At 57.3% G+C, this 25974-nt stretch overlaps 1 protein-coding gene across 2 annotated transcripts in view; it reads right to left on the bottom strand.

The window, feature by feature from the left end:
- C2CD2 (C2 calcium dependent domain containing 2) overlaps positions 1–17958 on the bottom strand; it is a 49157-nt gene extending 31199 nt beyond the window's left edge. For both annotated transcript variants that reach the window (XM_080826138.1, XM_080826139.1), the window contains exons 1-2: positions 17473–17958; positions 9301–9399 (exon numbers count right to left, since the gene is read on the bottom strand). In XM_080826138.1, coding sequence (XP_080682264.1) covers positions 9301–9399; positions 17473–17745 — 372 coding nt within the window. In that variant the 5' untranslated portion in view covers positions 17746–17958. The remainder of the gene's footprint in view (positions 1–9300; positions 9400–17472) is intronic.
- Between the last annotated feature and the right edge of the window lie 8016 nt (positions 17959–25974).

Below are 25974 nucleotides of genomic sequence, written 5' to 3'. Positions count from 1 at the left end.
TTGCATTAAGGTGTTATCCACAAGGGGGATTAAATTCTCTCGGCCCCGGTGAACGGGGGACAAGCTTTCGCCACCACACAGGGGACCCCACTTGGAGCAGCAGAAGGTGGGGGCCCCGAGGCGATACGCAGCAGACCCTTCCAGCCGGTCGCGCCTCCCAAGGGACCAGGATGTCCAGGGCTGACGTGTGCCTAAATCCGGCCAACAGGGAGAGACCCTGCTCGTGACCCAGAGTCCCCCCACCCCATCCCACACACACCTGTGTTTCTGAGGGTCCCTCCTGAGGTTTTCACAGTAGCTCCCCAGAGCATCCCAATCACACAGAGCTGTTTAAATAGGGCTTTCTGACCCTCCGTGCTCTGGCTTCCCGCGAAGGGACTCCGATACTGGTACCAGATTTTCGAAGTCAGGTAGAAACAGAATCTAATATCTGCTGTGGGACTGAGCTCTTCTCCAAGACAGATGTGAACCTCTGGGCCCAGGGCAGGACTCCAGGAAGACAACATCTGGGAGCATAAGGAGCTCCCGTGAAAAGAGCCAGCCATGAGCCCACCTGCTTCCCACTGGAGATACTTTTTCCAAAGCAAACAGACAACTCGTCAGTCCTATAAGCCATTTCAAAATCGCGCCCACAGAAAGCTGAACCGTGCATCCCAGAGACACCGCCCTCCTCTCCACAGAGGAGAGCATCGACCGAGGACGGGCTTCGTGGTTGGAGGGGCCCCAGGGTGGAGACCCGGTCCACTCCTGCGGACCAAGACCGAAGGCCGGGACAGAAGGGTCACGGGGATGCGAAGATGAGCACACGCCACCGTCATCGTAACCGGCGCAGACAGAACACAGTGGGCCGTGGTGCACGTTCCCGCGCTCGCTCCAGCTTGGGGATGGACCCCGCACAGTCGCACACCCACGCAAGTAGGTCTTATCCGGAAACTGTAGCCCTCTGTTTAGACTTGGGGCCAAAGAACGAGCCTCCGTCCTAGGCAGTGCTGAGTTTTGCTAACGCTTGCCGGAGAAAGGCCTGGAGCGTCTTCCAATCTCGCCACACTCCTTCCATGTTCCCTTTCAAGTCAGCTTCTTGGACGGCTGGCTCAGCAACTTCTTCTCTTGGAACCCTCTAGAGACCTGGAAATAATTTAATTACTTCTGTCCCCAAAAGAACTAGGAACACAGCCACGAAAACGCAGCGAAAGGGTGGAGGTCACGGCGTCTCTCTCCCTGTGATCATGCTTTGTAACAGCCCGCGGGAAGAACTCCGAAATGACAGGGAAGGTATCATCTGTGCTCCCAACACTGCTGTCTAGACTGACCTCTGTAAATGTTCTTGAAGACAGCACCAAGCTGATACGAACGATCCTTTCTACTCTGGAACAGAGATGCAACTTGTTTTCAAAGATCTTGTTTGTCAAAACCACAGTGAGATCCCACATCACGCCAGTCAGAATGGCTAAAATGGACAAGTCAGGAAATGACGGATGCTGGCGAGGATGTGGAGAGAGGGGAACCTCCTACACTGCTGGTGGGAATGCAAGCTGGTGCGGCCGCTCTGGAAAACAGCATGGAGGTTCCTCAAAAAGTTGAAAATAGAGCTACCCTACGACCCAGCAATCGCACTACTGGGTATTTACCCCAAAGATACAAACGTGGTGCTCCGAAGGGGCACATGCACCCGAGTGTTTATAGCAGCAATGTCCACGATAGCCAAACTATGGAAAGAACCTAGATGTCCATCAACAGATGAATGGATAAAGAAGATGTGGTATATATACACAATGGAATACTATGCAGCCATCAAAAGAAATGAAATCTTGCCATTTGCGACGATGTGGATGGAACTAGAGGGTATCATGCTGAGCGAAATAAGTCCATCAGAGAAAGACAATTATCATATGATCTCCCTGATATGAGGAATTTGAGATAAAGGGTGGGGGGTCGTGGGGGGTAGGGAAGGAGAAAAATGAAACAAGACGGAATCAGGAGGGAGACAAACCATAAGAGACCCTTAATCTCAGGAAACAAACTGGGGGCTGCTGGGGGGGTGGGGGGAGGGATAGGGTGGCTGATGATTCATAGACACATACCCCTGAAGCAAATAATACATTGTATGTTAATAAAAAAAGAAAGAGATTTTATTTGTTCGCGTATTTATTTAGAGAGTATGGGCAGGGGGAGGGACCGTGGGAGAGAGAGAGAACCTTGAGCAGACTCCGTGATGACCACGGAGCCTGATGCAAGGCTGGATCTCATGACTCTGAGATCATGACCTGAGCCAAAATCAAGAGTCAAAGCTTAACCGAATGAGCCACCCAGGCGCCCCAAGACTCAGTTTCAAAGGTAAAATGCATTACGGCTAAATGCGATCCGAACATCTATGAAGTTAATCCTGTTGGCCCCGGAAAAGATGAAAAATACTAGAAAAAAGACAGCGGCGTGGCCCAACCCAGAAATGCTGGGTCGATGCTCTGCTTTACGGTACCGTGGGACACGCCATGGACCACACGGGCTCCGACATCCCTCCGTGGCAACACTCCCCAGCCCCCCTCTGGTCGGGACACTTGAAATTAACAGGAAGTGTTTCCAGTACCGCTGCTCTCCCAAGGGGGATGGCTACCAGGGAATGTGGGTTACTGCCGGCGTTTCTGGACTCAAAGGTCTATCTGTGAACGTGGCATTCTCTTCCATCAACCCTATGTATGAAAGACACACACGGGACATTTCCTTTAAACCGCAGGCAGGAGGGAACGGGGTCTTCTCCAGGCCGCCTGTTAGTGCTCCTGCCATGGGGTCCCCGTCACTCTGTCACACACACCCCCCCCTGAACGCTACTGCTTCGTAGCCCGACACACAAACAAAACTCCAGCTTGTCTATGGGTCCTTTACCCTGTCTTCTCCGGGCGACGTCAGGCTGCACCCCATGGCTGACTCAGCCCGGAATTCAGTCCAGCAACCCAGACAGGCATCGCTCCCGCCCCGGGGCGGCATCCTCGCTGGGTCTCAGAGGGCAGGGCCTCCAATGAGAAACTGCCCACTGCCTTTGGAAAGACCCCAGTACAAAACAATTTCACAACCTGTTAGCATTTTAATAAATACCAGGCTAATGGGACACCTGGGATTTCAAGTCGTCCAAAGAAAAAAAAATGTCAAACGCGCATCCCATTTGCAACTAGAGAGACAAACGCAGGCGACCTGGAATCAGACGACCCTTGCAGACCAAGGGGGCCGGCTGAGGTCTGGGGTGGGGGGGGACAGGGGAAACCCCAGCCGCTCTGAGAGTCTATTTCAGCACGCAAGCATGTCCCAGCCTTCATCAGTCACACAGAGATCGCGAGCTGCGGGCTGCCCCGACGGACAGCAGCTTCTGGGGCCGATCCCACGCCACGGTCCGGGTTCTGTTTGCTGCTGTGGCTTTCCAGAAGCAAAGGTGGGTTCAGGCCTCCCGTACGCAACCCTCTTCTCTGCTGTCTCTCCCGCGGTCGGGTGGGGTGGGGAGCACAGAGGACTGAAGGACACGGACGTGAGGAAGAGAGGTCACAGCACTGGCGGTGGTGTCCCAGGCTCCAGCTTGTGTCCCGAGGCTGACTGGCTTGACCCGAGCCTCTGCTGCTGAGTAGCTCTCAGCCAAGTGACTTAGCCTCTGTTTGCCTCAGTCTCTCCGTCTGTACGATGGGCATGAGGCTTATATGGTGAACACGGACGAGAAGAGACAGAGCCCGTGGCTGCTCGCACCCGACAGCACCGGAACCGAGGCCCGGGCTGGCCCTCATTCTCCCCACAACCGTGCCAGGGAGGGACACACGTTGCGCAGACACCCAGCCTCCGGCTCCGAGGGAGAGGGAAATGCCCAGACATGCCCAGATCCAGCCAGCGTCTCCCCAGCTTCCGAGCCGGCCCTTCTCCGTGCTGGGTGGGTTATTACGTGTGTTTAAAACTGTGACCTGCAGGTGATCGTTATACCATGAGAAGCCTCTCTTTACTTCCCAGAGGAACTACAGACGGAGATAATGACTGCTTTTCCCAGGACACCTGGCCTCCCCCCGAGAAACCCAACATCATTCCCCGTCTCCTGTGCACCAGGCAGGACCCGCTACCACCGGCAAGCTTTCCAAAGCAACGCCAAGTCCAAGGAGACACACCACGCTCCTTAAAGGAAATGCACGGCCTTCTCAGTGGGGGTCCCAGCGCAACCCCCAAACCCTGATTCAGACGGGGTGAGCCCCCACGCGCTCCTTGCACACCTCTCGCCTCCATGCAACCAAGCACGCAGTTTCTGAAACCACGACCGTGCCGCGATCGGGCTCCTGGGACGCCCTATGGAGCAAGGGCTCGCTCTCGGGCCAACCGCGACACAGAGACGAAGGCCTGCCTTTTCTGGGTCAGACGTTCCGCAGCGAGCCTCTCCCGGGACGTGTGGAAAGAGAACGTGGGTAGAAACTCGTTGCTCTTGTGTAAGAGGGTAATTACAGTCTGGGAGGAAGAAATCCATTCAGAGCAGGTTGCGACTGGAAGAGAAGGCAGAGGAGCCCCTGGAGAGGAGCGTAAAGGTGACGGCTTCAGTACACAGTGTCGCGCTGGGAATTCCCGGGTCCTGCCTCCTGCCTGGGCCAGCTGTGCCCACAAACATGGAGGCCACGTGACAGGGATGCGTCCGGTCTCTGCCCGAGAGGATGTCCTGCGGGACAAGCACGGACTCCCCGCAGGAACATCCACGACCCACAACCCCGGCCTGGGGTCAGTAATGGGGCTTCATCCCCAGTACCTGGTTCACGGCTCCTAACACCAGCAGATCGCCCAAAGGATAAGAGGGTTTTCTGTGTGCTAAGGAGATGACTGGTGGTTGCTTCAGGATGGGGGCTGGTTACCCCCAAATCCATCCATGATGTCAGACGGGGGGCGGTTGGAACTCTCTGGCCCACCTCTGGCCTCCAGGAAGGGGAGAGGGGCTGGAGATTGAGTTCAACCACCAACGGCCAGTGATTTACCCAACCTGGGTCATAAAAGCTCCATAAAACCCCCCAAGCAGGGGCGCCTGGGTGGCTCTGTGGATTAAGCCTCTGCCTTCGGCTCAGGTCATGGTCTCAGGGTCCTGGGATCGAGCCCCGCATCGGGCTCTCTGCTCAGCGAGGAGCCTGCTTCCTCCTCTCTCTCTGCCTGCCTCTCTGCCTACTTGTGATCTCTGCCTGTCAAATAAATAAATAAAATCTTTAAAAAAAAAAAAAAAAAAAGCAACAGCGTGTGCAGAGCCCCTGGGATGGTCGACGCAAGGAGGTGCCCGCAGCTCAGGGCCCCTCCCCCACACCCCGCCGGACGCCTCCCTCCCACCCGCCTATTCTTGACTTGTTTCCTGTATCATGAACCCAGTAATAGGAAATAAGCTGTTTTCCTGAGTTCCTTGAGTCGTCCTAGCAAATTATCAAACCTGAGGAGGGGCGGGAACCCCCTGACGTTATGGCCGGTGGGTCTGAAGACCGGGGAGCCCAGCCTCGGGACTGGCATCCGACGCGGGGGCGGTCACGTGGGGCTGTGCCCTCAGCCTACAGGGCCTGCGCTGCCTCTGGGGGGTCAGTGTCAGGACAGATCGGGGTTCGCGAACTCCCAGTGGGCGTCCAGCGAGTTGGGAAGGAGCGCCGGAAGGAGAAGCCGCCCGCTGCTGTCAGATCGCCCCAAGTCCACGGTGCTCCGACCGAGCCACGGCCGGGCAGGCCGTGCGTCTGGCCCCCATCGCGGGCTCCGGCACCTCACGCTGCTCCAAGCGACCAAGGCTTTGCTCTCCAGGCAGGACGTGGGGTAGGGGTCACTGAGCGATCAGATGTCTGCCAAGGCGGTGACTAGGTACGTGGCGGCCTTCAAGGGTGGCAGCAGAAGGTCAAGTACAGGCACCCGGAGAGCAGGGCGGGCCCGCGGGGAGACTCGAGACTGAATGCGAGTCAGGAGGGTGAGCCCAAGGGGGACCGCGATCCCCACTCCCATCTAGATGGTGACTGTGTACCCCAGCCCCATGGTCGGGCTCGTCCCTGTCAGCTCAAGTGCCAGTCACACGTCCCTTGTCAGGGCTGAGTCCGGGACATGAGAAAGATAGAGGCTGATGGCACGGAGCGCGCTGAGAAAGGGAGGGGGACGACCTCGAAACCACGCATCTGTACTTCTTTACGACCTTTGCTGGTGGGCCCAGGGCAATTACAGATGTTCCCCCTCCAGCACTCTGCAGAGCACAACAGGACAGAGCGGAGAGAGGGTTCAACGTGCTGAAACCCGGGCAGGGCCGGTGGTTAGATCCTAAGAGGAGGAGGGCCCGGTTGCTGGAAGCATCCTGCCCGACGCAGCGGTTCCAGAACACAAGGTCCTAGAGCAACAGTAGAGAGATCCCGTGGCGCGTGCCCCCCTCCTCTGATGCCCACAGACGTTAACACCCGCCCCCCTCCCCCGGGGATACATTGCAAGAGAAACTCTGATTCACCCGGGTTGATCCCTTTACGAAATGACGCCTTCACACATGCCGTGCTCAGCCAAGACGCCCAGCCGTGAGTAGAGAAGGTGGTGGCGGAACCCACGGACTTGGGGGCGTCCTACACCCAACTTCTCAGGAGCTATGGGTGTGCAGAGGCCACAGGCTGGTAAGTGACAGTGGCACTCACCACCACCACCACCCCCCGGGGACCTGCTCTCCCACACCCCTGGCGGGGGCGGGGGTGGAGGGGTAGGGGCCTGACACCGGACAGGGACATCACTACCCGCAGCTGGGACAAGGCAATGACAAGCCCCCATTTCCCATTTGGCCAAGGAGACATCAAAGTCAAGAACAATGAAGAAACTGGTAAAACGAAACACGCCCCACGCGCGCTGTGCCATTTGTCTGCAGGACATAAGGAGCTTCGAGCATCCGCCATGGGCCGCGGGCAGCGGTCCCTTCCAGAGGGGAGCGGAGGAAGGATGCTCCGGGCAGGGGGCCCGGGCGGACGGCGGCCTTGTGTCTAACTTTTGAATGAGCAAGCGCCGCTTCTGTGATTGTCTTCAGGTAAACACGGTTTCCCCAGCCCCTACGTAAAGTTGCTTTTCTGGTGCGAAACAGTAAGACCTTGACAAACGGCCCCTTCCTACATCTACCTGTCAGCTCCCCCGTCTACACCTCCGGGCCTCGGAAACCGGGGCAGAGTCAGAAACACCAAACAGCAAGTGCCCACCACAGCGGGACTCGGTCCTGATCGGTCAGTAAGAGAGAGGGGGCTCGCTGCACCCAGAGGCACTTCCCAGGCCGGGCGCGGGGAGCCAACTGCCCTCAGCCCCCCAGTATCGTAAAATCCCCGGGCCACCTGCTGGCCCAGCCCCGTCCAGCCCTAATGAGCCCTGCCGGTCTTGGCATCCTGCGCTATACCAGCCCAGGGTCTCTCCCAATACCTTCTAGAGACTTCCCCACACTTGTTACAGGAGTAACACAGCACGAGGCTCCAGTATTGGCAAAGGGGTGGGGAAGGAGAGCCCTCCCGACCCATTCTGGGACAGCTGGGCACTCTGCAGCAGGCACACCTGCAGCCTCGCAGCCCACGGCTGCCCCCGATCCACTGCCCTGCTCGTGCCCAAGCAGGCGGAGACAGTAAGCGGGCGAGTTCATGGCAGCCTCGCCGCTCTGCTGGGAGAGAGAGGGCAGCTCCACTGTCCGCTTGTGGGGGATGAGGACAAAAGCTCCGGTCCCTCCAGGGCCCTGAGCTGTAGTTCAAGTGAAGGAACCAGAGCGGCCAACGCTCCGCTAGCGGTGACGGGGAGCAGAATCCGTGGGCGGGGATGGGGTGGGAGCGCTCTCTTTCTCCAGTGGGGTGGCACAGGTGTGTCTCCCTCCCCGCCCCCATCTGCTAAAGGGCCCTTTTTTTTAAAGATTATTTATTTATTTATTTGACGGACAGAGATCACAAGTGGGCAGAGAGGCAGGCAGAGAGAGAGAGGAGGAAGCAGGCTCCCCGCCGAGCAGAGAGACAGACACGGGGCTCGATCCCAGGACCCTGAGATCATGACCTGAGCTGAAGGCAGAGGCTTAAACCACTGAGCCACCCAGGTGCCCCTGCTAAAGGGCCCTTTAGCAGCAAGGGACCCGACAGCAAAACGGAGACAGATACAAGGGCAAGCCTTGTATTCCAGAGGAAGTTTCTTAGGGGTTTTTATAGATACTTTCCATTAAAAAAAAATCCTATAAGTTATTTACGGTATTTGACCAGTCTAATAAGTAATCCCAGCCTGCGAATAACCACAGACTCTAAAATGAGCTCGACATGGCATCAGGATGGTTCGGATCTAGGTGTCAGGGGTGCCTGGGGGGCTCAGTGGCTTAAAGCCTCTGCCTTTGGCTCAGGTCATGATCCCAGGATCCTGGGATCAAGCCCCGCATTGGGCTCCCTGCTTAGTGGGGAACCTGCTTCTCCCTCTCCCTCTGCCCCTCCCTCACTGCTCATTCTGTCTCTCTCTCTCTCTCAGATAAAAGCTTTAAAAACAATCCAGTGTCATATATATATATACACACATACACACAAATATATGCATTTCTGGGGACGCAACTCACATATCATTTAATTTGCCCATTTAAACTGTATAATTCAGTGTTTTTTTCTTTAAGATTTATCTGTTTATTTGTGGGAGAGAGCGAGCAAACAGAGGGAGAGAGAGAGAAACTCAAGCAGACTCCCTGCTGAGCCCAGAGCCCGAAGCGGGGCTCGATCCCAGACCCTGAGAGCATGACCTGAGCTGAAATCGAGAGTCAGACCCTTAACAGACTGAGCCACCGAGGCGCCCCCCAAGTCAATGGTTGTTAACAACATTTCCAACTTGTACAACCATCATCCACGACTCTGAGAATCTTATCATTACCCCCCAAAGAAACCCCTCCCACGGGCAGTCCCTCGGCAGTCCCCCACCCCAGGGCCCTGCGACCCCGAATCTCCTTCCTGTCTCCTATCAACGTGGCCACCCTGGACAGGCGGAGTAAACGAAGCCACACAAAGACGGGCCTTCGGTGACTGGCCTCTCCCACTCCGCGCTGTGTCTTCAAGTCCCACGCACGTGGCACGTGCCGGCCTCTCCTTCCTTCTCAAGGCCAAATGCCGTCCCAGCGCGTGGACCTACCGCATTTCATTTACCCACCCACCAGCTACAGACCACCCTTAATTTTGTTTTTCGTTTTTTGGGTTTTTTTAGGTTTTTAAGATGTCCACATTTTCAATAATCCCAACACAGAACAACCTCCCCGCTCCCCCCAGCTTAGCTTTAAATTCGCTTCCTCGGTGGGGAAGGGCCCGGGGGCGACCGCGCCCAGCTCACCTTTTCCTGGGCGGACCTGGCCAGGCTGGAGACGCCCTGCACCGTGAGCTCCAGGGGCTGCTGGAGCGGGTCCTCCTCGAAGGACAGGAGCATCGGGCCCTAGAACAGAAGGAAAGGCATGGTGAGGCCGGGGAGAAAGTTCTGGAAACCTGGGAACCGGGAATCTGAGCCCTTTCGGTTAGCTCTCTGCCTCCAGCAGCAGCCGTGCTCACATAGCGCGACCTCCCGGCACCCGAGAACCGGCGCACAACATAACACGCCCGGGGCTGGGATCGGTTACCAGAGCGGGTCAGAAGCAAGGAGCACACGATTAAACCGGAGACGTGTCCGTCAAGGCGGCAGAGGGGGTTCTGCGAGCTCGTGTTTACAAGGGGTAGGGGGCTGGGGGTGGCTCTGCGGGTCCCGCACGCTATCTGGCTGAGCCCAGCACGGTCAAGGGCTCTGTCCTCTCTTCTTCTGCCAAAAGCCACCGCTCTCTCTGGTTTTAGAGTCACCTCTCCCTGCTCCACATGGTGCACCCACTTCCTCTCCCACCACCCAAGTGGTAAGTAGGCAGGAACCCCCCAGGGGCCAGCCACCTCTCCTAAAGATCCACCAGCTGCTGGCTGTGCCCCGGCTTCACAGACCTTCAGGGCTGCCGGGCTCCCGCCACCCAAGGTCTCTTGGGTCCCCTCGGCAACTACAAGCCACGACCGAGGGCAGGAGAATAAAATGGTACGAAATAGCACCAAAGCTCTTCTGGCAAGCCGTGTTACTCTGGGGCTATTTCTTAAGAATTCCTGATGACCCAGAGTGAACCTAAAAGACCCAGAACATTGTCACTTACACGCGTCCAACCGCGCCCAGCTTTAACATCTATCTCACCTCCTAAAAATCATCAGGGAGGAATTAAATCTACTTCTCAAGAGGGATGAGGTCACCGTTCGGCCTGCTGCACAGACACTGTCCTCGGCTGGAGCCCCGTGAGCGGCCGGCCAGGGGTGGGGCGTGCCTCGGGCTCAGGGAGGGAAAGGGTGGGTGGCGTGCTGGGCAGGGGGGGGCAGGGGCGGGCAGGGGTGGTCTCAGCTGCCTGGGCTGCCTGGAGAAGCAGTTGTGGGTGGGGCACACCTCAAGCACCCTGCCCCCCCCACCCCCGCCCCGGGGGATGGGTGGATACACTCTCGACTCTCCTCCCTCTGACACCTTCTAGGCTAAAACCCAGAAAAGATTCTGCTGGGACATTGAACGTCAAGGAGTGGGTGCCCAGAGGAAATGAATTTTTAAATTAAAATAAAGACCCAGAGGTTCCCTGGGTCCCTTCCAAAGGGCCCAGTCCTTGGGTTGCAGGAAACCCAGGGCTCAGATGGGACACAAGCCTGTGCTGCTACACCTGTCACACTCTGCCCAAGTGCAGATGCCACCTCACTTTAGCCCAGAGCAGGACTTTACATGCACAGTCGCTGGGCAAGCACCAAGAAAAGAAAAGCACGAGGAGAGGAGGATGAGCCCTCCCCCCACAAGACCGCAGAACCTCCATCACCCCCTGTGCAGAACAGGTGCGTGGACACACAGACGGCCCAGTGGACCAGACCCGCACTGAGAAACACGGTGGATGACAAACTAGGCATCCCAAATCATTGGATTAAAAAAAAAAATGGATTTTTAAAAAAAATCAGGACATGGGAGGAACCCCGAAGGAATACAAACAAACAAATGAAACTAAGCGCATTACCCATGATGCCATCACCCCCCGAAGGGTGGGAAAACACAGATCTAACCGGAGGAGCTCTGAAGACGACATCCTGACCGCACAGACGCGCACCCTGGTCCGTCAGCCTGTTTCTCACAGGGGAGCAGGTTGGCAAGGCAGAAAATGCTGTATGTGTCTAAGAGAACTGACCAAATAAGTCAGTATGTCAGAGACAGGAAGGACCAGACGCCTGCCTCTTGGAGAGGAAGGATACAAATGAGGGGAGGCAAGTGGACGGAATTCTGCTGCTGAACCAGAACATGAGGCATCAGCCTCCAGACAGACAGAAAGGGACAGAACAACAGAAACGAGCCTGTGAGCTGCTGGCAGACACAGCCACACCTCCTGCGTCTGTCCACCAGAAGGGTCTAGAAGCCATGAGACCCTGACAGTAATGAGCACGTCGGATGCCCAGACCTTGGCTTCCAAACACTTCTCCAGTAAAAGGCATCAGCGCGGCGCCACGAAGTGGCTGAACCCGGGCAGGAAGAGCGGAAAATGAAAAATACGAGATGAGTCTAGAACAAACATATTGTGGGATCATGAAGAAGAGAAGAGCTAAGTCGATGTCTATTTGTGTATCTTGAAGGCAGAACACAAGAGGCTGCTGTGAGAGGCCCTACCAGCCACCACGAGAGCAATTCCACCAACCACGCAAGTGGCCGTGGCGTCAGATTATAAACCGCAGAATACAATAAATCCCCGAGAGTCCATACGGACGCAAGTCACCAAGGGCAGGGAAGAGAAGTGGTAGCTCTTTCTCGAAGGAGAATTGCAAGGAATCCACGTGGGAGAGAAGGAAACAGAACCATCAACCGGCAGAGCAGATACACGATGGGGCCAAAATGAATCAGCAGAAGATTGACGAGTAACAGATTTGTAACACTCTCGAAGCAGCTCCCCAGGAGAGCTGTTCACCACGGAGGGGAGGACCGACAAGAGACACAGGTATATGGAAGAAAACCCAGCAGACACGGCCCTCCCCAGGGGATGAAGGCCCCTGCCCCTGCCGTGACTACTCTGACGTCACAAAGCCCATGCCACGGGACGTTAACAGGGGCACATCATTTCTGTGGCTTGTATAACCACAGTCCACCCCTGTGAAAACACCAAATTGAGGGACATTTGGCAAAATAACAATCAGTCCTCTTCCAAGCTGTCAAGGTTGTGAAACACAAGGAAAGACTAGGGAACTGTGACAGACTTCACCCGACTGGGAGAAGCCACAGCCCGGTGCCCTGCGGGACCTGATGGGATCCGGGAAGGATACAAGGACACTGGCAGACCAGGTGAACTTCCAGTCAGGCCTTCGGTTTCAAGGCTTTGTGCCAACGGTGAATTTCTTATATCGCCACGTTGTATCACTGCACTAGGAATTATGGTTACATTGTGCCCATGTTAATTTCTTGGCTGCTTATGTAAGGCTGGGTGAGGAATGTATGGAAACTCTGAATTATTTTTGCAACTTTTCTATGTATCTAAAAGCAATAAAAAATAAAAAGTTGGGTTTTTTTTTTAAGTTGCTTTTTCTTTTCTTTCTTTCTTTTCTTTTTTTTTTTTTTTTAAGGAAGACTTTACAAGGAAACAGCCCACCTTTATTGGCTACTTGCTAATAGCCCCACACAGACCTCAACCCCCTCCCAGCGGATTCAGTTTTCCAGACTGATCCCAAAGGCACCATCTTTCTGCAGATGAAGCACAGAGAGGTCGGGGCTCGCCCAAGGTCACACAGCCCCAGAGCTGCCTTCCAGCCTTAGCAGTGCAAACGCCGCTCTTCCAAGCTGCGTGTGAGAAGTCCCCTCCCTCCCCAGCAACCCACGACCTGGCCGATGGGAATGGAAGTTAGCTTTGGCTGCATTTTCATCACGTTAACACTACACCCACTCTTCCTTCCCCTCAATTCCTGCCTCTTCGGGAGAATGGGCGAGGGCATGGAGCCCAGTCCCGGGTTTTCATACGGGCAATCTGCAAAGTCACCAGGGAGCCTCCTTGACTGTTGATGCTTTAGAAGGGAAAAACAAAGCACCTTAAACAGCTCGTCATGCCCAGGCTTGGCCGGCTCCCAAGCAGGGAAGGCCTGTGTCCAGACGGGGTGATCCACATCGCCACCATTCCTCCCCGTCTGGTGACAAGTTCCTGCCAGGGCCTGTCATTCAGCCCCTGGCCACCGCCGGCTCCGAGCCAGCCCTGCGCTGGGCACCGAGGAGGCTGCGCCTGGACAGACAGAGCTCTGGGCTGGCCCCCGACCCCGGGAGCCGATGAGGACACAAGGTGCGGGGACCCGGACGGGTGGCCGGGGGCTGGGGGACAGAGTTCTCTCAGATGGGAGGATGGCAGGGGAGGACCTCTGCGCTGAGACCAGAAGGTTGTCAGAAGTCAAAGAAGGAGGAAGGTTAATTAAGTGTTCAAGACGAAAGGAATGATCCACGGCCCCCCACGGGAGAGAGCCCTGAATGTCTGAGCGGCAGAAAGGCCGTCGGTTAGGGGGTGGGGCAGGCCCACAGCCCTGACCCAATGTCCCCTTCACGCTCGTACCAACTGACCTCCCGTGTCTTGGCCACCGACGCTGCTCAAGGAGCTCAGATCTTTGTGAGCGTCACTCGGAGCTCACTGTTGAGATATGAAAACTGTGAAGTCTCGTCGCTGTGTTTACTTTTGAAAATGTCAAAGCTCATATAAAAGTCAGAGCTATTAATACTACGTTTTAAGTTCACACGGCGTCTTTTTTTTACGAAGGCCACAAATGGTCCCACGGTCTTGGTCATTTGCACTGAGAACATTCCTCTGAAAAAATCCTCAGGCAAATGACTAAAGCAACAAATAGCTCTGGTGACCCTCCTAACTGAGGGCCTCAGCAGAGCTGGCCGGGCCTTTTCTAGACAGGACACGGCCCTCGCCCTGCGGCTACTGCTCCCCACAGGGGGCCCAGCAGCGTCAGCCCCGGGAGGGGCCGCCTGTCCACAAGCACCCTGGCTTCCGGAGCCTTCCGGGTGGGTGTTGGGGGGGACACCATGGCTGGGGTAACCGACGGTCACCCACAAACCACTTCATAGACGTTCACCGAAGGAAGGGGGCACGTCCAGGCTAGTGACTGGGGCCACCCTAGGAGCGCTCTGTTCTCCGTGTCTGAACCGGCCAGCAGGTCAACGGGAATTCAGTGTCCCAGACACCAGAGCAGAGCCGTCACAGGCTGGGAGGGACCCTGCTTGACTGGTGGCTGGCCGAGGGACAGGTGTGTACCTAGGGGCTTCTCACGGGTGAGAAGCTACTTGGGGGGCATGTGAAGACCACGGCATGCTCCCTGCGCTCTGCCAACTTACCACGTCCGAACGGGCAGTGGGGGGGGCGTGCGGATTTTCTCGAAGCTCTGCGGGCAGCTCGCCTGGGTTCCCGGCACACCTGACATCAGCCTGACCGGCCGGCACAGCAGTGACAGTTTGCCCTCGTCCCTCCCCACATCACCACCCTGTCTAGTTTACAAAGGCTTCTGCGGTGAGGGCTGGAGCCCCAGCGGCCCGTCTGACCCAGGCAGCCTACACTGCCAGGGTCAATGGTCAGCCAGGGTCAAAGGAGAGCGCACGTTATCGATCAGCCGTCAGACGCCAGGAGACGCCAGCCCCATTGTTAGGACAGCAGGTTCAACGACCGCGCGCCCTCTCACCCCTTTCTGCCGTGTCTCAATGAAGGCAGCATTTGGGTCTCAAAGTTGAACTTGCCATGTGACAAGTGACAACTTGTGACAATAGATGTTTGTACAGGAGTTTCGGGGTCCTTCCAGTCTTAAAATTCAAGGCCAGAGCAGGGGCGGGCAGGCAAGCGCCACTAAGCTTTTGCTCTCCAGAGGAGAGCAGGCTCAGAGGGTCAACCCTAATCGGGGATTAGTGGGAGTCATTGGGAATGGAGCCGGAGGATGACAAAGAGAAACTCCCGCAGGGCTGGCGGCTGGGGCCAGGACACCCACTCACGCCACCTCACCCAGTGTGGCGACAGCGGCGGCCCGAGACAGGACAGACTATGCCGAGTCACCTACCCAGATCCTATCTGTCTGCAAAACCTGTCATTTGATTACAAATCAAGCAACACTTCCGGGCATCAGGGAGGGAAGAGGGGCACCACAGGCACACGTGCGTGCACACACGCACGCGCACACACGCACACACAACCAATCCCCACCCCCACCCCCCGCCCCGGGCAACACAATCACAACCAACCTGCGTCCTCTCAAAACGGTGAGGGAAGACTCGGCACATTTTCAGTGTGACCCGCGGCCGTTATTATTACCCCTTCCAGGCAGGAGTCTGGGACAACTGACGTCGGAGACTCTGCAGGGCAGCGCTAGCAGCAAGGACAGGAGAGCGAGCGCACAAGCCAATCTCCGTCTCCCCGAACGCAGAGTCCCTCCTGCTCCCACACAAAGAGGCAGATGATCTGGGCAAAAGCTTCAGGCATTTTTTTTTTGGTGTTCTCCGCTTTCCCTGACTGAGCAAAGACAGATTCCAGAGCACAGCGTTCCTCCTTTCCTCTTCGGCACGCCAGGCGGAGGGGTCATGGGCAAGCACCCTATCGGAGGCAATCCTGTTCTCTGGAGCGGATCAAGAAATGTCAGGACGCGAAGCAGCACGAGGTGAGCAGGGCTAACCCACGGTCGGACGCGGACGCCTCTACAGATCGCGCAGCCCGGCCTTGCTCAAACCCTGCGGGGAACTGGGACGAGGCTCCCACCTGTTCACACCCCCAGCGCAAAGGAAACTCAGCCACAGAGCCCAGGCCCGTGACACCAGGTCAGCTAGAGTGCTGAAGACGGCAGCTCCCTGGGGAAACAAATCTGTGTTTGCTCACATGTGTGAGGTCCCCTGGCTTTAGGTCTCCCCCTAGAGACGGGGTGGTTCCGGGGCGCCCGGCTGGCTCACTGGGTAGAGCATGAGACGCTTCGTCTCCGGGTTGTGAGTTCGAGCCCCACCCTGGGTGTGGAGCCTACTTCAAAGAGGGGCTTGGGGGAGAGATGGGGCGGTTCCCCTGAATGGGAGATGTCCCGCTCTGGACAGCTGGGCACAGACTCTAGGCATCAAGATGGATGGCAGTCAACTGACCCTGAAGGCTTTTTTCATCCAAAAGGTATAGTGAATTTTTTCAATAGTTCAGAACACGGTCTTTTGAGCTGATGAGTTTATACTCATTGACACTCAAAGACTTTTTCTTTTTTTCAATCCATGACCATGTGAGTCAAGACCATGGCCCAAAGACCAGGCAGCGGGCCGGCTCGGGAGTATTTCTGAGGATCAGGGGTCCAGACATGCTTTTTTTGTCTTTAATATTTTATTTATTTATTTGACACACAGAGATCGCAAGTAGGCAGAGAGGCAGGCAGAGAGAGAGGAGGAAGCAGGCTCCCTGCTGAGGAGAGAGCCCGATGCGGGGCTCGATCCCAGGACCCTGAGATCATGACCTGAAGGCAGAGGCTTTAACCCACTGAGCCCCCCAGGCGCCCCTCCAGACATACTTTTAAAGCGAATGGCCACAGCCTTCTCCACGGAGCCTCGAGCAAGGGCAGGTTAAGGAAAGCAAACCGAGGGTGATGAGTGAAGGCGGGCGGGGACTTCCCCAAACACACCAGGCCTTCATCCCTCTCAGGGAATGCCCAGATATTGCAGACACCAGGAGCTTGTCAGGAAATGAAGAGGTCTTAAAAATAAAAACAAGTCGCCAAGGGACGAACCGTGGAAGAAACCACCTCAGGAGACTGCGGCAGCAGAGCGAGGCAGTGAGCCACCCAGCCTGGAGGTAGGAGGCCGCGGAGTTCAGCGCCGGCTCTGCCACCCTCAGGCCGTGTGACCTTGGGCAGGTCAGCTAACCTGTCTAGGCCTCAGTCTCCCCACCTGTAAAACGTGGATGACGCCTCTGTCCCAGGAGCTGTGAGGGTCCAAAGAGAAGATCTGTGCACCACAAGTCCCCAAGACAACGTCTGGCAGGTGCTCGGCCCTCCACGAAAGCGACTACCTCTATAAGCCAAGGGGTGCAAACCTTTTGGAAACATTCTGGAAAAAAGTCATTTCTGCAGATGGAATCATATCTGGGTCACGGTTATTCATCGATCAGGTGCGGAAGCAGAAAGTGTCCAGCTGGGTACGGGAACCCACCTGGGACTCCAGGAAGGGCAGTGGGCCCCCCTGAAAGTCCCTCCAGGTCCCACGTGTCCCTGCCACGGGGACCGCAGCCTGGCACACCTGATGGGCGGTGAACACCATCTAAGCTTTGTCTTGATTCCCCATCAAGGGTCCTCGGCTCCCCTGGGTCCTTCTCCCAACTTTCAAGAAGGCTCTGCCGCGGGGAAGGCTCACTTCCACCCGTCCGGGGCCGTGGCGAGGCTCCAGGGACGAGCTCTGCCCTAAGTGCCGGCACCCGGCCATCAGCCTCGCAGCCACGACCCGCCCTCAGACACTCACCCCTTTCCGTTCGGCCTCATCATTCAGGGCGGTCACCCAGGCGGCCTGCCACTGGCGCCTCCAGCTGTTCAGCGTCAGGATCCAGGCGAGCAGCGCGTCGGACTCGGGGCGCGGGCCCTCTCCAGGCTCGGCAGCCCGCCGCGGGGGCCGGGGTCGCGCCCTGGCCAGCGCCCACTGTGCCAGGTACAGGCCCACCGTGCCCAGGGCCCCGACGAAGAGCGACACCAAGACCAGCCACTGGACCTCCCCGAGCCACAAGCTCAGGCGGGACATGGTGATGGCGCATACCCGGCGCGCCTCGCCCCAACTTGCCAGGGCAGCCCCCCGGCCGGGGGCGCAGAGCCCGCGGGCGGCGAGCTCAGGACATGAGCGCGCGGCCGGCCCGGCTGGCGGGGGGCGTGGAGGGGGGCGCGGCGGAGCTGGGTGTGCGGCTGGCGGCGCGGGCCCGGAGGCCGGGCGGCCGCGCGGGGCGAGCTGGAGGGGAGATGCCGGCCGGCGCACGACGGCCGCGGCCCGGGACTGCGCCCCGGCCCCGCACGCCTGGAAAATGGGGACGCCGCGCTCGGCGATCCCGACTAGCGCGTCTGGGCAGGTCCCGGGCCGCGGCCGGCGCGCTTCCTCCTCCGCGCGCCGCCCCGGGCGTCCCGCCCGCGGCCCGGCAGTGGCCGGAGGAGGCTCGGGCCGGGGCGGGGCGGGGGCGGGGCCTGGGGCGGGGGCGGGGCCTGCGGGGCTTAGACCGCCCCAGCGCCCCGGCCCTCCCGTCCGCGTCCCTCCGCGGCCCGGCCCCCCCCCCGCCCCCTGGCCCCTTAAAGGCCCCGCGGCCCCGCGCGCCTGCCGGTCCCCGCCCCGCCACGTGCGCGCGCCGCCCTCGGGTGACTGTCGCCGGCCGTGGCGGGGGCGGAGGGGTGGGGACCGGCTTCCCCCAGTGGGGCTTTCCAGGTAGCTGGACCCCAGACCTGCGGTGGGGCGGGCTGGCTTGACTTGAGTGCGCGCGTGTGCGCGCCTGTGCGCGTGGCAGGGTGATTTCTAGGATCCCCATCTGCCCAACAATGAGACACTGTTTGGCTTTCACGTACTTGGAAACTCCCTAGAAATCCGCAACTTGCACCCTGAAGTCTGGAGGTCCTGGAGCCTCGCCTCGGGGGCTGCGTGCTCCCGCCCAAGGAGGGTCTTAGGAAAAACGCCCCAACTTCGCAGGGATGTGTTATTTGTTAAGACTTGTGTGCACGTGTATGTGTGCCTGCGAGGCATGCCTTCCGCGCTCCTCACCTTGCAGACTCAACTATTAGTAGGAAATCCCTCAAAACACTAGCCCGAGATCCTCCAAGGCCGGATGAAAGGCCTAAATCACAAAATAGTGATTCTTATATATTTTCTGCAGCTGTTAGGAGTTGGATTTGACCTTGAGTTGGCTTGGCTGCACCCCAGCGCTTAGCCTTCTCTCCCCTAGCATTCCGGGGGCACCAGCCTCCTTGATAACATCAGTGGGGATTCTGGCCTGGGTGTGGCCCCATGAGGGGTCCTCCCCGGTTCTACCTCGGCCCCTCCCTGCCACTATGCTGAGGAAGAAAAACCTTAAAAACTGGTCCAGAGGGGAGTTTGCTATGGAGACAGGCTGCTTTGGCAGATCAGGGATTAGGAACCTAGATCTGGTTCACAGGATGGTGCCATTTTGGACACTTACTATGCAAAGGCCCTGGGAACAGTAGAGCAAAGAGAACCACAGATGCAAAAGACAGGAGGGAGGTGCCTCCCAGAAGTGGGGAGGTCGGTACAAGGGTATATGAAAATATGTGTGTGTGTGTGTGTGTGTGTGTGTGTGTGTGTGCAAAGGCCCTGAGCCAGAGAGGGCAAGTGGGTATGAGAGTTGAAGGTAGTTGGGAGGCGGGCAGAAGCGGCAACAGAGGCCTCCAGATGATGGACAGTGGATTGTGCCATGGAAAAGGAGAAGCAAACAAGCTCTCTTAAGCACAGAGTGAAAAAAAAAAAAAAGAATTTTACAAATATCGCTTCCAGCAGCAGGTGGAGACCAGGTTGAAAGGAAGGGGGAGGGGGTGGACAGACCAGCTAGAAGGTGATCCCAAGGGCGCAAGAAAAGGGTTTAAACTAGGCCCGGTGCACGGCAGGGAGGAAAAGGCAGTACTTCTTGCTTAGCGGTGGGAGGCCAGGAGAGGGAGGAAGGTGGGGGGCAGCAGAAGGACAAAGGAGTTTACACCCAAGGGGCCTGACTTTCTTTGAAAAAGAGGAGGGGACCGGGAGGCCGCTAGTGTGAGAGCCCTTGTGGGAAACAGACCAGGAAGCTGGCAGAGGGCGCCGGGTGAGCCGGGGTGGGGGCGGGGGACGAGCCCTTTCTTGGCAAGTCCGATATCAGGAAGTGGAAGCAGAGTGATCCTGTGAGCTACCTGGTCACTTGACACTAGTTCAATGGCGGGGGCTGGGGGGGTGGGCGATGCTCTCCTTGCAGAAATCTCTTCTCATGTGCAGGAAACACCTCATTATTTTCTGATCTCTAGCCAAATCCATGCAGCTGAATAATTCAAGTGCTGCGGGCCCCCTGGGCAGAGTAACAGGGATAACTAGATACCTGGGGCTCTGCGGCTCCCCGGGCAGGCAAGGTGACACGTGTTGGCGGTTACCAGATAGCCCGCCCCGTGTGACCGGTGGAACCAGTCTCACTCCTCCACCGCCGTGTCTCCCAGGCACGCTCACCCACCGGCTCAATCAGAGGCTTGTAGCAAACTGTAAACTAGCAACCAGCCCTGGTTTGGAATTCGTCACGCTGCTGGAAGTTTCCGCGAGGGGAATGTAAACACAGAGATTCTGCGTTCCTTCTGGGTGGAAGCAAATTGAGGGGCAATGAGGAACGGCACGGGCTTATAGGAAAATGCTGTTGGCCAACACATATGTGATCAAGACTTTGACATTTACAGTCTAGGAAAAGACCAGACTCCTTCTGCCTCTGCTCCCAGCCACCGCCCCCTGTGCCCGGGCCCGTCGTTCAACCCTTGCGTCGAGGACCCGGTCATTCACCGCCCCAGCTGGCCACACTCCCTGCTCCCAGGGTGCTCCTTCTGCCACCCCGTCTCCCTGCTGCCCAGAAAGGACTCTCCTCGCCATCAAACCTTCGAAGACACGGTGAGTTCCAACACTCAGGGCAGCTGTTTGCGGCTTTAACCCCTCCTAAAAGGGAAACCTGCTGCTTTGAATTCAGCTTCCGTGAGCAGGTGAGGGGAGTGGGGGCACAGGTCTCAGTGCAGGGGTGGGATCCATGGGTCCTGGCCCCTGTTCCCGAGCCGGGCTCTCACCCTGCCCCCTGTGGGAGATCGTCTTCACATCAGCCCGCCAGAGACCCACCAGAGACAGCCGGCGGCCTGGAATTCTCTAGAAGGCATCACTCTGAACCTTGGACCAGGGGAGTCCCACGGTGGCAGGGAAGAAGCAGCAAAAACTGGGTTTCCAAAATTTTCTTCAGAATGTTCTAGAATAACTGGGTGTGAGAGCACAGGACCCAGGAGTAAGGTTCCATGGTTCCATTTTTTCTTTAACGTAAAAATCATTCCCAAAACGCTTTTCATGCAGACAAACATCGCTTGCTGGGCGATCCCGCCCAGTCACCCAATCTCTGCGTCCAGGGTGGGAGTATTTCGACGTCTTTCCCCATCAAACCAGGACGTGCTGTGATGATGTTACATTTTTAAAAATTCGTACATATGTCAAGTATCATGTATGTTTCCTATCCATAAACAAACACATCACTACTAGACATTGTTCATTACCGTTGAGCCTGGACTTCTTAGGGATTTTTAAAAAAATTTTTTTTTAAAGATTTTATTTATTTATTTGACAGAAAGAGATCACAAGTAGGCAGAGAGGCAGGCAGAGAGAGAGGGGGAAGCAGGGAGCCTGCCGAGCAGACAGCCCGATGCGGGGCTCGATCCCAGGACGCTGGGATCATGACCTGAGCCGAAAGCAGAGGCCTTAACCCACTGAGCCACCCAGGCGCCCCAATCTTAGGGGTTTTTTTAAAAGGGTTAACAACAACAACCAAAATCAGGACAGATACTTCAATACTGATTTCCAAGTAATTATCTTAAATTTGTAGAAGAGGAAAGGAGGAGTTTCCGAAAGTTTGTAGTTTGTCTCTGACTTGGTAGAGAAGCTCCTTTTTCACGATGTGTGGTTATTATTATTGTTCGAATTATCACGTTGGGCTCCGGTCCCAGATAGCCCTGGGCGTGGAGGGCTGGGACGGATGACCCTGGACTCGGTCGGAGGACCCAGGACTACAAATGTGCAGCTTCCCCCAGCGGCCCCCCAGGGAAGGCATTCCGAGAATTCCCTCTCTGCAAAATGCTTTTAAGATTTGGCTCCGTGCCCTCGGCAATGGGGGTCTGTGAGGACATCTGACCGTCTCCTTGGCTACGTTTACAGGGCCCTAGTCATTTCCACAATCGGGAGACTCGGAGAGCTTCGGGCTGGTTTCCTGTCGTGCCCAGAGTGGCTGTGGGGCACCCACGCACCCTGCCAAAGGTCACCTGGGACCAGAGCCGGGCCCTGCACCAGCTAGCCACTGCCCCCCACCCTGCCCCATTAGAGGCCTTGAATTCTACCGACCAGATCATTCGTAAGCTGAGACGCGGTTCGTGATGCCTTCGCTGGGAGGAAAGCAACAGTCCCGCAAATCTGCAGGAATTCCCAAAGCACAGCTTGCGAGGGCTGGGAGAGCAGCCTCTGAGTCTGCAGACTGGACCGCGTGCCAGCCTCCCCTGGCAGGAGTGACTGGCACAGGGTGGGTGCCGAGTCTGCAACCAGCCCCCTGTGCCTGCAGGACGGGCCCGGAGCCCGCAGCCAGGCCCCTGTGCCCCCAGCACACAGCCAGTCCTCTATGAGGGGCACGGCATGCATCCCTGTGGGTCCCTGTGATGGCCTGGGTGTGGCTGGGCACCTGGCGGGCTGTGTGCCAACAGACGGATGCCGCAGGAGGCGCTTGGCTGAATGGCCGCGCTCCATTTTCAGGGCAACACGCAGAGGATGGCATCATCCCATTTTCAGAGTGAGGAAGCTGACTTCAGAGAGGCTGAGTCACTTGTCCAAGGCCACGCAAGTGAGATAGTGGCAGAGCCCGGGTTTGACCCCAGGGGGCATTGGCCCCAAAACCCGTGTTGTTTCCAGCACCTTTTATAAAGCAAACAAATTCTACTCAAAAGAGAAAAATGTTAGCAGCCGGGGAGGAAGGGGTCCCATTTCTCAAGCGCTCGGGCAAAGATCTGTCTGAAGAAGATGAATTGCCTTCTGTGTTCTGAAGTCCAGGAGACAGGGCCTCTTCCAGACCCGGAGGAGAAGGAAGTTCATTTAGGGTTCATCCGAGGGACGTCTGTGGACCTTCTGCTCTGTCCCAGCCGAAGACACCGAGTCCTGTCCCGGGGCCTGCTGGAGTGGCCGGGGAAATCAGACCCCCATCCCGCAGATGCCCCCCAGGGAGGGTCCCAGGGGCCATCCCGGTCGAGCAGGGGAGCGGCGGAGGCGGCGGCGGTAGCTGGGGGAGGTAGCTGCCCGCTGCGGAGCCTGCCCCGGGCCAGCCTGATGAGGCAGCCCGGCAGCACCAGGCTGGCGGGTGGAGTGATCTGACCCGGACGGCAGGCTCCCTCCCTGCCAGGTGCCTCGCTTAAGCCTCCCCGGGGATGGCCCGACAGCAAGGTGACAAGGCAATTTTGCTTATGCCCAAGACTGGGACCTAACTGATGAGTGAAGTATTTGACCTTGTGTTTCTCTTCCCCTTTTTTCTTTTCTGTGTTTGAAAATGTCCTTCCACAGAGGCAGCCGCCTACGATGCACCTTCTCCCTCACTCGGGAGGGTGCGGGTGCCGCGCTTATCCGCGGATCCGTGCGATCGGCTGTCCGAGCGTCAGATCTGCCCTGTAGACGTCCGTTCCTTGGGCTTCCTCGGGTGGGCATGGGGCCCGGCAAGAGGGCAGGCTGGGGCGAGAGAGGAAGGCACCGGAGACAGATCCCTCCTGCCTTGTCGCCGCGCCCTGCCCGCACCAGGGGCCCCAACATGGGGTGGCCACCGTGGGGCCTTCTAGCTGGGCTCGGCCTCCTGGGCCGCACGAAGGGTGCTGCTCCGAGCTTCTTGGAATGTGCTGGATCCACCCTGCAGTCCCACTGACGCCCCATCCCCGGTGCTGACTTCGGAACAAGAAGGGCGCTAGAGAAGGGCTCACGGCCGCCTGCCGGGCCCCCAAGCCGGGGGAGGGCTGTGGCCCGGCCCGCCTCATGGGGGATTCAGGAAGCCTCCCCCCTCAAATGTAACCTAGAACTCCCCTTTGCGCTGTGTGTGTGTGTGTGTGTGTGTGTGTGTGTAAGCCTCTCGTGGCATCAGGATAGAGCCACTAGCGATCTTGACGGATAGCACGGCTTTGGAGAGTTCACGGAAACCACCCGTGAAGGGTTTTCCAAACAGCCCAGGAGCACCTGTCACCCTGCGAAGTCCTTCACATGCCTGTTACACGTGGCGCCTGTCTCCTCCAGGGGCGCGCCGAGCGATCCAAGGAGACAAAGTGAACGATTTTCCTGGTCTGGGAAACCAAAGTGTGGGAACCACCGATCGGGTGCTCAGGGGAGGAAAACAGGAACAGCTTGTCTGTCCCGCCTTACAGTAATTCCGCTAATAAGTAACTCAGCAGGGACCACAGGGCCGGGGAGGGGGGGCGGGGGGGCGGAGACAGCCCCGGAACGCAGGTGTCCGCGAGTCATCCTACCCGCTCCCCGCCGGCTAGTCTGTGCCATGAGCCTGCAGAGTCTGAGACAAGTCTTCACACGGATTTACTGCGAAGTCTCATTTTTTCAGTGATTCCGATGGCGTCATCACCCCCCCCAACTACTCAGTGTGCGGTGTACCTGTACCTGTGAACACCGGGGGTCACCACACCCATCCTCTTGGTGCATCACTTCCCGGAAGCTTCCAGCGCCTTCTGCACCCCTCCACTTCGCGGCTGAGCAGGAGAGGGAGGAAGAAGCCAGTGGAGCGGGGGGAGGGGATGGGCCGCCACCTGTGGCTCCAGCCTCCCTTTCCCAGCTCTGCCTCCCCGTCCAGCCCAGTCTCATGTCCCCTGGGTTGAGAGGGCCACAGAGATGAAGCCAAGAGCCCTCGGGAGGGAAACAGCCCAGCCTGTACCCAAGTGTTGGAAAAGATGTCTGATGGGCCCCAGGGGGAGGAAAGGGTCCTGCTCCCGCCCTGCCTTTTCTGTTTGTTTAATACAGAAAGATCCTTCCTGGAGTTCCTGATGATTAACTCATGCTTCTGTGTCCAGTAAGACGGGGGAAGGAACAGCCTGGCAACCGTCTAGGAGTGGCACGCGAGCCACACCGGCAGCCTTTCCAGTGACAGCTGGGCTTGGCTGAAAAACAGCCGTGGTGCTAGGCTTCCCCAAAGGAATGGGAAAAAGAAGACAGGAATGATTTCCGGGTGCCCGTGTCCCATTGCTCTAGGGCAGGACAGAGCAGTGCAGGCTTGTTGTCTGTGTCACCGAGGTGGGGGACGTTGAAAGCCAGACGGCAGCAGGTGAATACCAAGCGGGTGGAAATGCGACTCCCACACTGAACAGACCCCTTCGAAAGGGACTAGGAAATGCACGTTTCAGGAGCAGAATGTCAAGGAAGCTGGTCTTCATTTAAAGGAACATCGGCATCTGCGTGATCTCAGAAAGTCCACGCAAACATTTATATAAAAGGGGGTATCGGAAGCCCCCCTGCAGGGCAATGACAGTCACTGTCACCCCTTGGCTTCACTGCTTTGTGGAACAGATTCTAAGCCACGGAATCTCTGGGGAAGTCGGCAGATGAGACCACCTACAATCCTGTCAAAAAGAAAGCCCCCGGGCGCCTGGGTGGCTCAGTGGGTTAAGCAACTGCCTTTGGCTCAGGTCACGATCCTGGAGTCCCAGGATCAGGTCCCACATCCGGCTCCCTTCCTGCGGACCTCTCCTCTCATGCCCGTCTCTCTCTCTCTATCTCTCTCAAATAAATAAAATCTTTAAAAAACAAAAAACAAAAACAAAACCCCCATACCACAAGCCAAATCCCCATGCCAGGACTTCATCCCTAACCTAACTGCAGTTCCAACCTCCCCCGGAAATGCCGTCCTAACCAGCCAGTGAGGAATGTTCTGATGGGAACCGAGGAGGTAACCCGTCCCATGGACCCTCGCCCTCCGCCCAAGGAAGAGGAGGGAATCTGGGGATAAGAGCCGTGCTCATCCCCTTAAGGGAAGGTGACCCTGCCTGAAACAATCCTTTCTTTTGCTAATAACTTCCTTGTCCCACCGCCCTTCCTCTAAAAACCCTTCACGTGTACATCTCCAAGCTAGATCGAAGTGCTATCCAAGTGCAAAAACCTATGAATAAAACCAGTTAGATATTCAAACTTACTCAGTTAAATCTCGCTTTTAAACAGTCTTAGCCAATACAGCTGAGTTTAGACAAGCCAATAAGTGAAAAAGAACAA

Source organism: Martes martes, assembly GCF_963455335.1.
Source record: "Martes martes genome assembly, chromosome: 1".
NCBI lineage: Eukaryota > Metazoa > Chordata > Mammalia > Carnivora > Mustelidae > Martes > Martes martes.
The sequence above is the reverse complement of the archived record's forward strand: the minus strand, read 5'-3'. Positions and strand labels throughout refer to the sequence as shown.